Below are 13140 nucleotides of genomic sequence, written 5' to 3'. Positions count from 1 at the left end.
ATGCCCACCATCCTCAGATCCCATGTGGGTGGGGCCGGAACAGGAAGAGACCTTCGCAGTAGCCTCTTTGTAGAAGGGGAGAAAGCCCCACAGGAAAATAAAGCAGGCCGAGAGCTGAAAGGGGTACCCAGGTTAAGGCTGCCGCCGGCCCCTCAACAAGGCACTTCTCTTTCCCCAAAGCCCTCTCTGCCCCTAGTTTGCACTGCATTCCAGCTGTGCCACGGGTTTGAGGCTCCTCTTGCCAGTGTGTGGGGACACAGCGGCTTGGCCACTCCCACTCCGGCAGGAGAAGCCTCTTGGGAGCCGGGTGCCGCTCCCAGGCGCTGCTGTGCTAAACTCTGCCTCTCCCACCCCACAGATACCTCTCACTCCACTCCGGCCGCCAGCCGAGCCCCCAGCCTCCCCGGCCCTGAGCTCCGCCGAGGGACCAACCACCTCGCTGCCCCTGGGACACTGCACTGGCCAGAGAGAGGTAGGAGGGCCGGGTATGGTGGGGAGCTGCTCTGTCCCAAGTGCTGGGGCAGGGGAGGATTGTTCCCAGCACAGCGACCACGCCGGACGCAGGTGCAGGAGCCCTCGGAGGCCTGGGAGCTAAACTTATATGGGCTGACTGCAGAGGTAGCCAGTCTGCAAGACTATCCTGTCCGTGAGAAGGTTCTGGATCACAGCAGGGGAGGGCTGCGAGCGTGGTCATCCCAGTCCCCTGCTCCTGCTCAGCTGTCTGCCCTGGGGAGGCCCTGGCTGGCTGGCAGTGACGGAGCACGGCCCCTTCTTGGATTTCCGTGTTCTTTCTAGAGCCTGAAAAGTGGACGGGCCTTCCCACCCTCCCCTGGGACGAGCACAGGGGTCAGTTGTCAGTGGTCGGCCCTGCTACTCCAAACAGTGGACTAGCCGAGAAGGGGAAGGGGATAGAGATTGCCCACCCCATCCCAAGGGCACCAGACAGACGAACTGGGCTAACCACACCTCAGCAACCTTGGAGGACGCTGGGCCTTCCGGTCCCAGGAGCTTTGAATTGCGTGGGGACAGCCAAGTCCAGACTGGTCGTGTTCCTGGCATTCCTCAGCTAAGGGCCTGGAACAAGATCACAGCTGTACTGTCCCCTTACGCCATTCCTCCCCTCCAGGTGTGCTGGGAGCAGCAGCTGCGGCCAGGAGGCCCGGGTCCCCCTGCCGCGCCGCCCCCGCCCCCAGCCCTGGATGCCCTGTCCCCATTCCTTCGGAAGAAAGCCCAGATACTGGAGGTGCTGAGAGCCCTGGAAGAAACGGACCCCTTGCTTCTTTGCTCGCCTGCCAGCCCCTGGCGGCCTCCAGGCCAGGGGTCCGGCTCTCCAGAGCCCATCAACGGTGAACTCTGCGGCCCCCCTCAGCCGGAGCCCTCACACTGGGCTCCCTACTTGCTGCCAGGCCCCGGCAGCCTGGGAAACCTGCTGCACTGGGAGCGCCTCCTGGGGGCCCCCGGGGAGGAAGAGGGCGCTGGGCGGCCCTGGGGTCCTAGCGGGAGTGCCCCCCAAGCCCAGGGCCCCGGTGCTGGCCCACACTGTGTCCCGGGCAGCAGCTCCTCATCTTCATCTGATGAGACGGGCGAGCCCAACGAGGCACCCAGCCCCGACACCCTGCTCGGGGCGCTGGCTCGCAAGCAGCTGAACCTGGGCCGGTTGCTAGAGGACACGGAGTCTTACCTACAGGCCTTCCTGGCCGGGGCCACGGGCCCGCTCAACGGGGACCACCCCGGGCCTGGGCAGCCACCCTCCCCAGACCAGGGCTCCCCGCAGGTGTCCAAGTCCAAAGGCACCCCCAGGTCAGCCTGGGGTGGGGGTAGCCCAGAGGCCCACAGGCTGGGCTTTGGTGCTACCTCAGAGAGCCGGGGGCCACTCCCTTTCTTCAGCATGTTCACGGGCCCAGGGGATGCCCCACTGGGCTCGCAGTCTGGCCACCCCCACTCCTCATCTCAGGTCAAAAGCAAGCTCCAAATTGGGCCCGCTTCCCCTGGGGAGGCCCAGGGACCCCTCCTTCCCTCTCCGGCCAGAGGTCTCAAGTTTCTAAAGCTGCCTCCCGCCTCGGAGAAGGTCCCCAGCCCGGCCGGCCCCCAGCTCAGCCCCCAGCTCCCCCGCAACTCCCGCATCCCCTGCCGGAACAGTGGCTCGGATGGCAGCCCCTCCCCGCTGCTGGCACGCAGGGGCCTGGGCGCGGGAGAGCTGTCCCCGGAGGGAGCGCAGGGCCTGCCCACCAGCCCCTCGGCCTGCTCCACAGCCCCGGACTCTGCACAGCTCAGACCGCCCCCGCCAGCCTTGTCCGCCACACTGTCCCCGGGAGCAGCAGGGTCTCCCTGCTATGAGAACATTCTGGACCTCTCTCGGGGCACCTTCAGGGGGTCTTCCCCAGAGCTGCCTCCAACCCCCCTGCAGGTACCCACCTACTCGCAACTCACTCTGGAGGTACCCCAGGCCCCCGAGGGCCTCAGAAGCCCCGGAGGCCCGCCCAGCCCTTGCCTCCCAGAATCCTGTCCCTATGGGAGCGCCCAGGAGAAAAATCTGGACAAGGCAGGCTCAGAGTCTCCGCATCCTGGCCGCAGGACCCCAGGCGGCTCAGCCAAGAAGACTGGCCAGGGGTCAGGGCGTCGGCCCGGGGATCCTGGCTACCCACCTCTGCGGGACAGACTGGCCGCCCTGGGGAAGCTGAAGACGGGGCCCGAGGGACCCCTGGGCGCAGAGAAGAACGGGGCCCGGCCTGGCACTGAGAAGGCCCGGGGGCCGGCAAGGACAGGGGAGAGCATTGGAGACATGGTGTCCCCCAGGCCTGCAGAGCAGCCAGAAGCTAAGGGGGTCCTTCGGGGGGCAGTGGCCTTAGGCACTAGCAGCCTGAGACAGCAGGAGCCTGGACTCGTGGCAGATCCCGGAGCCCGCGTCTACTCCTCGCACTCCATGGGGGCCCGGGTAGACCTGGAGCCTGTCTCGCCTAGGAGCTGCCTCACCAAAGTGGAGCTGGCCAAGAGCCGGCTGGCAGGGGCCCTCTGCCCCCAGGTACCCCGTACCCCTGCCAAAGTGCCAGCCTCAGCCCCCAGCCTGGGCAAGCCCAATAAGAGCCCTCACAGCAGCCCTACGAAGCTGCCTTCCAAGACCCCCACCAAGGCGGTGCCCCGGCCTGGGGCCTCCCCGGTCGCCAAGGAGCCCCCCAAGCCTGACAAGGGCAAGGGCCCGCCTTGGGCGGACTGTGGCGGCGGCAGCGGCACAGCCCCGGCATCCGGCCCCGCTGACCCAGGCCAGGGCCCCGAGGCACCAGCCCCACACTCGGCCATCGAGGAGAAGGTGATGAAAGGTATCGAGGAGAACGTGTTACGGCTCCAAGGCCAGGACCAGGCCCCGGGCCCCGAGGTCAAGCATCGCAACACCAGTAGCATCGCCAGCTGGTTCGGCCTGAAGAAGAGCAAACTGCCGGCCCTGAACCGCCGCACGGAGGCCCCCAAGGGCAAGGAGGGGGCCGGCGGGGGCTCCCCGCTCCGCAAGGAGGTCAAGATGGAAGCGCGGAAGCTGGAAGCCGAGAGTCTCAACATCTCCAAGCTGATGGCCAAGGCCGAAGACCTGCGGCGGGCACTGGAGGAGGAGAAAGCCTACCTGAGCAGCAGGGCCCGCCCACGGCCTGGGTGCCCCAGCCCGGGGCCCGGCGCAGGGCTCGGGCAGGTGCAGGGCCAGCTGGCTGGCATGTACCAGGGCGCAGACACCTTCATGCAACAGTTGCTCAACAGGTGAGGGCCTGGGGCCCCTTGCCCTGGAGCTGGGGCTCCCCAGAGCGGCCGTGGACAGATAGGGTCTTCGAGCGGAAGCCTTGGATTTGCACCCCGACCCACCTGCCTCTGTTGGCTGGCTGATGTCCGGGTCACCGGGACCCCGTTCTCACTTGAGAGGGGTCAGCAGGAAGATGAGGCAGCCTGTCCAGGAGCAAATGGCTGTTAGCACAAGTCCCTGTTGTGGGCAGACAAAGGCCTTACAGGGCTGTCCATCTCCTGGTCTGGGCCAGTGGGGTGGGAAGTGCATGGGAGTGCGGCTCCAGGTGGGGTGTGGGACCGGGACAGCAGGTGTGTCTGAGGCTCAGCTGGAGCAGGCAGCGGTGTGAAAGCCTGGACGGGGATGACGCGGGGCCTGCAGATCCACCTGTAACAACCAGCACGCTGTGAGCACCCTCTGCACTTGCCCCGGGGAGCTCTGGGGGAGTTCTCCCACGTTGCCCCCTGCCTTTGCAGGTCTCTAAGCGGGGAGAGGGGAACTGGGAGGGATCTCTGCCCATGGCCAGTGTCACGAGGGGCTGGGGGGAGGGGCAACTGCCAGCCACACCCCCTTCCCTGCGTGGGTAGCAGCAAGGGCCACCCTGGCTGCATGTGCACCATTGCCCCTAGGGTGGATGGCAAGGAGCTGCCGCCGAAGAGCTGGCGGGACCCCAGGCCTGAGTACGATTTCCAGCCGGTGGCCTCCGACCCCAAGAACCCCTGGCCGGCCTGCGGGCCCCGCAATGGCCTTGTGGGCCCACTCCAGGGCTGCGGGAAACCTCCTGGGAAGGTATGTACTTTGGGGGCGTGGCCGAGGGCGTGGCTCTCTGGGCTGCCAGGTCCACCCTTTGTTGGGTTCCGCTTTGGCTGGGGCCTGGGAGGGCTGGGTGCATTCCTGGGCCCTGGGGGAAGCGCTGGGGAGTGGAGGGTGCTTTCTGAGGGCTGACAGGCTGCGGGGACCCTCGGAGGCATGGGGAAGGGCTCAGGTGGATTAGGAACAGATTCCGACCTCCTTGGACCCATGCAGCCAAGCAGCGAGACGGGGCGGCGGGAAGAGACCCCCTCGGAGGACAGCCTGGCAGAGGCAGTGCCCGCCTCACACTTCACAGGTCAGCAGGGGAGGGGCCTGCGGATGGGATCTACCCCCCACCCCCCTCACTCCCTCCCATCACTGTAGCAGGTCCCAGGCCCTGAGTATGAAGCAGCCGGTGGGCACAGTGCCTTCCCTGTCCTCCCCAAGCCCAGGGACGGGCAGCTCACCCCTGGACGTGCTCTCTCTCTCCTCCCAGCCTGTGGTTCCTTGACCCGAACCTTGGACAGTGGCATTGGCACCTTCCCACCCCCAGACCACGGCAGCTGCGGGACGCCCAGCAAGAATCTTCCCAAGACCAAGCCTCCACGGCTGGAGCCCCCTCCTGGGGTGCCCCCAGCCCGGCCCCCCGCCCTCACCAAAGTCCCGCGCCGTGCCCACACCCTGGAGCGGGAGGTGCCGGGCCTAGAGGAGCTCCTGGTGAGTGGACGGCACCCCAGCTTGCCAGCCTTCCCGGCACTGCTTCCGGCCGCCCCGAGCCACCGTGGCCATCAGAAGTGTCCCGAGGGTGAGTGTCAGCGGGCTGGCCAGGGGTCCTGGAGTGCTCTGGGAGCCGGCCGGCTGCATCCTCCTTCCCGTTGTCCTGGACAGATCCCTGTGAAGACCCAGGCCCAACACCCCCCGTGCAGCTGGCCAAGAACTGGACCTTCCCCAACACGAGGGCAGCGGGCAGCTCTGCGGACCCTTTCCTGTGCTCGCCCCGACAGCTGGAGGGGCTGCCCAGGAACCCCCTGGTGAGAGGCAGGGTGGGGAGCAGGGGATGACGGGGAGGCCAGTGTCTCCAGGGGGTGAGGATGAGGGAGCTTCTGCTGGCAGCTGCTGGGGCCACGCGGCCAGGTGACCAGGTGCACAAGGGGTGGGCCGTCCTCCAGCTACGTCTCCTTCGCAGGCCCTGCCCGTGGACCGGAAGCAGAACCTGGAGCCCAGCCGCCCGTCCCCTCCGCCGCAAGGCCCTGCCTTCGGGGGCAGCCGCACCCCTAGCACGTCGGATGTGGGCGAGGAAGGCAGGGCGGCCAGTGGAGGCCCTCCGGGCTTGGAGACCTCGGAGTCTCTCAGCGACTCACTGTATGATTCGCTGTCCTCCTGCGGGAGTCAGGGCTGAGGGCCGGCCCCCTGCGCTCTCCGTGCTGCCCTGAGACGCCGCAAGGCGGCAGGTGCATCAGAAGAAGGTGACGGGGGTCCCCGGCATAGCCCACCGCCCATGCTCAGCTCAGGGAGAGACCCCCCCAGCCCCGGCCCCTTCTCACCCAGAGTAAGGCTCTTCCTGCAGGGGCCGGGGGCTCCCACGGCCGCCGTGGCCCAGCCCCCAGCCCCCACGTCGGGCTGAGCCATCTTGTGGTGCTGGGCTTCCGGCCCACCAGCTGTGCCATCTCTGCCCAACCTGGCTGCTCCCTGCCCCGAAGGCCCCGTGGGGTCGTCCCAGGATCCCGCACTGGTGGGGTGTGGGGTGCGGGGGACAAGTTGCCTTCTGCCTTGCCCTGGCCCTCCCTGCTGTCTGGATGGTGCTGCCCCCACCCCACCCCCCCACACACACTGCCCCATGTCCTTGGGGTCGATTTGTCTGTCTGGTTTTTATATATATATATAAGTGCCCGGCCCGGTCCCCTCCCCCCAGCCCCGCACTGCGGTTAATTTATGTGTCGTTACACAACGTGGCTGCTCTGCTCCCAGCCTCTGCTTCTGCCGGATCCCTAATAAAACCTGGAGCCCCTCGCACTCTGGCTGGGCTGTCATGTGGGAGGACTTGGCGGGGGGTGTCAGGGGTGGGCGTCTCCCTTCCAGCTGGCATCGCCAGTCTGTGACTGGCCAGGGACCTGGGCTCCCTGTGTACTGCTCGGCCAGCAAGTGGAGCTGGCTGGAGTTACCCTCAAAGGGGCAGAGGCTGGGGACGCGGGGTGGCTTAGGCCTACTAAGCGACCCCAACCCCAGGGCTCTGGGCGGGGGTGGGGCCAAGCTGCCTCAGGCCAGGTCAGCTGTGGGCCTCCCTGGCGGGGGGGGGGGGGGTCATCCGCTGCTTCCTCCAAGCCTCTGCTCAGTCTCCCAGGTGCTCACTCCCCACATGCCTAGCTCAGATCTCAGCCAGAAGTTCCCTGGCATGGGAATTCAGTTTGGGAAGGAAGGATCGGAAACTGGGCTGTTGGGAAGGGCCCAAGCTTCCTTGTCATGGCATAGGGAACTGTGGGTTTCCGGTCCTCTGGCTGGTGATGATTTACTGGTGGCCAGGTGACAACCCACCCATCTCACAATGGCCAGCGGGTTGGACTGGGAAGACCTCCTTCCTGGCCGGGGTGCAAGGTGTGGCAATGTGACAAAGCCTGTTGCACATCACCTCCTGCTGACTTGGAGGCCACTGGGACAGAGCTGGGAGGCCCTGGATGTGTGGCTAGGGCTCTGGACAGTTTGTGTGTGATGTGGGGGGTTCCTGTAGGAACACGTCCTACTTTATGTTGGTACCAAAGGTCTATGACCCGGCTTGGGGAGTCCCTGGGCAGGGAGGATGGCTGGGCCCACTCAGAACTCTGGCCCAGCCTGTGCTGTGGCCAACCAGAGAGCTCGTGGGTCTTCCTTTCACACCAGCTCGTTCCAGCAGTGCCTCTCCAACCCCCAGTGCACCCTGAGAGCAAGACAGCACACACTGCTCCTCAAACACCCCCACAGTTCCCAAAGCACCAGTACATGCAAAGTAGATCAGTGCAGCCCGGGGTGCTCAGTGAGTGCCTGCCTGTGGCTGAGATGTGGTGGAACCCGACAGGGGTACTGTTTGCCTGTGAGCTTTGCACTGGTATTTGTTTATTTATTTAAAAAGATGGATTGGTTGACTTCAAAGGCAGAGTGACACTGAGAGAGAAGGAGAGACAGAGCTTCCGTTTGCTGGTTCACTTCCCAAATAGTTGTTACAACGCAGTCTGGGGCACCCTGGAGTCAGGAACTCCGGTCATCCGGGTCTCCCACATGGGTGCAGGGCTCAAGCACTCGGGCCGTCTGCTGCTTTCCCAGGTGCATTAGCAGGGAGCTGGATCAGAAGTGGAGCAGCTTGGGGCTTGAACCAGTGCTCGCTCAGGGCTCTAAGACGCCAGCACTGCGGGTGGCACCACAGTGCCGGCTTGTCTTCTGCCTGGACTTGAACTCCCTCCCTGGGAGCTTTCCTGAGAGCCAGGGCTTGACTTCGCCTGACCTGAAGTCAGGAGTCAGCCTCGCAGCCTGGTTTCGTTGAGAAGTCCCAATCCCATTTCCTCGGGTCATTCTATTCCCAGGTCGCTCTCGCTCTTTCTCTCTCTCTCTCTCTCTCTCTCTAGCCCTTTGGATTTCTGGGCCAAGAATAAACTGGTTTCCCAAAAGCTGCCGGGAAGTCTGCGTCCTCCTCCTGACTTGGAGTTTCTCAAGCGCTTTGCTCTGCTCGGGCCTGCAAGATTACCTCATTTCCTACTGGGCATTGTTCGCCCGAAGGAGAGTTCTGTGGCCTTTCCGGGAAGGAGTTGGGCCTGGGTCTGACTCTCACTCCGCTTCATCCCGGCTGAGACCCAAGGGCCCAGCTGCCCTCTTCCCAGCAACCTGCTGCCCTGTGCTGCCCTCTGGTGGTGGCACATGTGAAGTGCCCCCTGGGCTTCCAGCACAGTGGCCTAATGTAGCACGTGTACACACACACACACACACACACACACACACACACACACGTGCTGATTCCCCAGCGTGCAGCCAAAGCCCTTTGGGGACCCAGACCACCATCCCACAACCACACAAGTGTGCACCCAACACGCAGGCCGGATGTCCCATCCGCAATAATTCAGGGGCTGGGCTGGGGTGCTGGGGGGACACTCAGGCAAGCCGCAGGAGTCCTGGGAAACCAGTTTCTTCTAGGACTCAAGGAAGGGCTTGGCTAAAACCCACGTGACCCTTCGTATTTGGGCTTGCAGTATCTGCGGGCAGCATTCAAGTGACCTCGCGCCTGTGTCCGTGGACAGTGGGTGAGTGGGCTTGCCTCCCGCTTGTGCAAGACCCTGTCTACTGCCTCCCAAGCACAGGAGGCCGCCGTGTCCAGAACACCCAACCCCCTCCAACCCCAAGGGTTGTCCCAAAAATGTAAACTGAGGTTTTCTCTTGGTTGCCGGTGTTGTTTTATTTCCTTCTTTACTCTTTTTTTTTTTTTAAAGACTTTCTACAAATAGTATGTTTTGTTTTCTTTATCGAAAAAAAAGTCTCAAAAAAGAAACCACCGCGCTGTGCATGCAGCGCCCCCTGCCTGTGGCCCGGGTGAGTGCATCCAAGCCTCCAAGCCACAGGAATTCCAGGTAAATGCAGGTGAGCATTTCTGTGATCCTGGAGTGGCCAAGAAACTTTTTTAACTGTTAAAATATAAAAAGACATACAAATGATAAAGTATGAGGCATTTATAAAAAGCTCATGACAAAATGAGTATTATGAGAAACTATGCCTGGACTTCAGAATTTTACATTCTTTTTTTTGACAGTTAGTGAGAGAGAGAGACAGAGGGAAAGGTCTTCCTTCCATTGGTTCACCCCCCAAATGGCCAGCACGGCCGGCGCACTGCACCGATCTGAAGCCAGGAGCCAGGTGCTTCCTCCTGGTCTCCCATGCGGGTGCAGGGCCCAAACACTTGGGCCATCCTCCACTGCCCTCCCAGGCCACAGAAGAGAGCTGGACTGGAAGAGGAGCAACTGGGATGCCAGTGCCACAGGCGGAGGATTAACCAAGTGAGCCACGGTGCTGGCCCACATGGGAGACCTGGAAGAAGCTCCCAGCTTCAGATCAGCCCAGCTCCACCTGTTGTGGACATTTGGGGAGTGAACCAGTGGATGGAAAACTTTTCTCTATTTCTCCCTCTGTAACTCTCTCAAATAAAATCTTCATTAAAACTTGGGCAACAGAGCGCAGCCAGGAATGGGTTAGGAAGAAATGATGGCTGATGCAGGGCATGCAGATGCTACGGGCAAAATGTGTCGGGATCCCCCAACCCCCCAACTATCAGAATGTGGCCTCTACTGGAGATGGGATCTGTATCTGTACAGAAAGAATCGAGTTAACATGAGGTCATCTGGCTGGGCCCTAATCCAATCCCACGGGTGTCCCTCTAAAAGGGCGACATTGGATGGAAACACACACACACACAGGAGAAGCCCAGGCAGAGAGACCTGGGATGCACCTGCAAACTGGGACAGACTCAGCATCAGAGACGGCGACACTGAGGTGGGGGGAGTAGCCACGGCAAGGGGGCACCCAGGGCAACGCAGCTACTCTGCGTGAGATTCAGAGCTGCAAGCAGATGGCAGAAGGGGCCAAGAGCCGCCCCAGGGGACCAAGGGGGGCACCCGCCACAACTCACGGTGGCCCAAGGGGTGGGGAGGGGCAGGCATTTGGCACAGCAGCACAGCAGGTGAGCTGCCATCTGGGACCCCTGTGTGTGGGTTTGGGTGCTGGCTCCTCTTCCCATTCAAGTGCACTCTGGGTGGCTCAAGCGCTTGGGGCTCGGCCACCCATGTGGGAGACCCAGATGGACTTCTTGGCTCCTAACTTTGGCCTGGCCCAGCCTTGGCAATTGCAGGCATTTGGGGGAGTGAACCAGGGGAGTAGAAAAATGGAATTAAAAGGTCAGTTTGTTTTGGTGCAAAGGAAATTGAAGTCCATGTGTGATTCTTTTTCATACATGAGCTTTTTGAAGTATGTAACAGGTGCAGTGCGCTGCTCAGCGATCTAAGCCCTTGAGGCGTTTATTCATAACAACCATCACACCCTTTAGGTAGATATGATCCAGCCCTCCCCGCTGACATTGTTAATATGAGAGTGTGAGGGGCTGTTGTGGCAGTTGGGGAGTTAACCCATGGATGGAAGAGCCATCTCTGTATCACTTTCAAATAAAAAGTAAACTTTTAAAGAAGTTCAAAATTCCAAAAATAAATTTCTAATTAAAAAATAGCAGATCTAAGTTTGTCATACAACTTACATGTACATTTCTTTAAATGTAGGAAAAAAGTTTTTATAGAGCAGTTGGGAAACTATGTGGCCACTAGGTGGTACCATGGAGACGGCTTCCATGGGAGAGGTTTACAGTCTGCACTGCCACCCTGTGGTAAGAAGTAGTAGTACAGGGCACCCTCGTTCCACCTTCTTGTGACCCAGGCACCAAATGCTGACCTCCACTCTTCCTTCTCACTTATCCCCCCACACCCACTACAAGCTTGGGACCAAGTCTGGAGAATATGCGTATATAGACTTGACGGACATACGCTCTTCCCTGTCTGTATGGTTTTCCCCTGGAAGCAGCCCCACACACCCCAGCCTGGAATGGTGGGGTCGCTACTCCTGCCGCCAGCCCCAAGGTCTTGGATGGCATTGGCAGGGCTGCAGAAGGGACTCTGGGTGCTGCTTGCCTCTCTCTTCCCGACCCTTCTGAAGGCGGGGTACTGTGGGCGACCTTCCTCTCTTTTCCCTTCATTTTCTCAGGCAACCACCTCATTGTGGTTCACCGGGCACCCAGCCACACAGAGGGATCCAGGAAAGGTGATGCTGTGACCAGCACCTTGAAGGGAGCTCTTCTAGTCCAGGCTCCGGGGCTCATGGTGAGAACAAATCTAAGAGCTGCTGTGTGGGTGCAACTGAGTCAGGCATAGCACGTTGGGTGAAAGTTCTGGATAGAAAGAAAAAAAAATCCTGCCAATGCACAGCGGCGAGAGAGCAAGGGGGACCTTCTAGCACAAACATGAGCTTATGGCTGGGGCACTGAATGGAGAGGACAGTTGGTAAGCTGAAGGCTCGAAGGTTTAGGTTTTATCCTGACGGCAAGGGTGAGCCCCTGGAAAGTTCTCCATTAGAGATAGTATGGAGAGCGGACTGGAGAGGCCCAACAATTCTCCAGGTGAGGTTCAGGAGGGCCTACAGCTGGACGGTGGTGGCTGGGGTGAAGACTCCTGCATCCCACACCAGGGTTCAAGCTGCAACTCTGACTCCCAACTCCGGCTTCCTGCTAAAGCACACCCGGGGAAGCGGCACGGCCGGCTCAAGTGCTTGCGTTCCTGACAACCACTTGGAGTCCTGGATGAAGTTCCCAGCCCCAGCAGGTGCACTGCCTCTCAAATAACGTGTGTGTGTGTGTCTGTGTGTGTGTGTACGGTTCCATTCTCTTCTAAAATGAAGCAGCTCTTGGGGTCCCCCAGTTTCATGAAAACCGTAACAGTGCTGAGTTGTTCTGTCTACAGTTTGTTCTTATTGCAGGGCGATATGCTGGTGTGTGGACAGACCCCCGTTTTATTCATTCACCTGTTGAAGGATATTTGAGTTGTTTTCCACTTTAGGCTATTACAAATGAGGTTCCTCTGAATATTCATCAGTAGGCTTTTGCATGAACACAAATTTTCTCTAGGATAAGTATCTACCAGTGTGATGGCTGGGTTACAGGGTTAACTTTTTAATTTTATAAGAAACTGACAAACTGCTTTCCAGGGAGGCTGTGCCATTGTACCTCACCAGCAGCAAGACTTGGGGTGACTTCAAAAAATTCATGGAGGGGCTGGCGTGGTGGCATGGTGGGTAAAGCTGCCACCTGTGGCTCCAGCATCCTGTATGGGCTCTGGTTAGAGTCCTGCTCCATTTCCAATCCAGCTCCCTGCTAATGAGCCTGGGAAAGCAGCAGAGGATGGCCTGAGTGCTTGGATCCCTGTACCCTGTGGGAGACCTGGAAGAAGCTCCTGGCTTCAGATTGATGCAGCTCCGGCCACTGCAGCCATTTTGGGGAGTGAACCAGCAAATGGAAGGAAGGTCTGTCCCTCTCTGTTAACTCTTTCCATTAAATTAACTTTTAAAAATTTTTGAATTCATTTTATTTGAAAACATCAGCAGCAGAGACAGAGACCTCCCACAAGCCTCACCTTCTGGCAGACGGTTCCATCCAGGCTCAGCCTGCACCTTTCAGTGCACACCTCCCAAGGACACTCTGGTACCTGGGGAGGGCAATGAGAGCGTACACTTGTCATTAGGGTGGTTTCCACTGTTCCCCCACTCCTGGGCTCGCCTCAGGCACCAGGGTGGCCACTCCCTTGAGCAGTTTCTCTGTTGTCTCCCACTGTAGTGTCTCCCCGAGGTGCTTGGAGGTGACTGTAAAGCAGGGACCAGTTTACTTATGCTCACCTCCTTAGATGCCAGACTCCACACCTGATCACCCTCAGGCAAGATGTGTCTTGTCTCACCACAAGGCCACAGGACCTGTGGTTCTCTAGACTCATTTGGTTTGCTACCCAATTTGTAATTGGGGACCAATTGGCTGGCAGGGGGCTCCC

At 60.5% G+C, this 13140-nt stretch overlaps 1 protein-coding gene across 4 annotated transcripts in view; it reads left to right on the top strand.

Moving 5' to 3' along the window:
• The window catches only part of NCKAP5L (NCK associated protein 5 like), a 33774-nt gene extending 27206 nt beyond the window's left edge, over positions 1-6568 (top strand). For all 4 annotated transcript variants that reach the window (XM_051845450.2, XM_017341840.3, XM_051845449.2 and 1 more), the window contains 7 exons: positions 359-472; positions 1127-3744; positions 4393-4552; positions 4790-4871; positions 5052-5360; positions 5444-5586; positions 5742-6568. In XM_051845450.2, the coding sequence (XP_051701410.2) occupies positions 359-472; positions 1127-3744; positions 4393-4552; positions 4790-4871; positions 5052-5360; positions 5444-5586; positions 5742-5954 (3639 nt within the window). In that variant the 3' untranslated portion in view covers positions 5955-6568. The remainder of the gene's footprint in view (positions 1-358; positions 473-1126; positions 3745-4392; positions 4553-4789; positions 4872-5051; positions 5361-5443; positions 5587-5741) is intronic.
• Positions 6569-13140: the final 6572 nt, after the last annotated feature.

This window comes from Oryctolagus cuniculus, chromosome 11 (assembly GCF_964237555.1).
Source record: "Oryctolagus cuniculus chromosome 11, mOryCun1.1, whole genome shotgun sequence".
Classification (NCBI taxonomy): Eukaryota; Metazoa; Chordata; class Mammalia; order Lagomorpha; family Leporidae; genus Oryctolagus; species Oryctolagus cuniculus.
The sequence above is the reverse complement of the archived record's forward strand: the minus strand, read 5'-3'. Positions and strand labels throughout refer to the sequence as shown.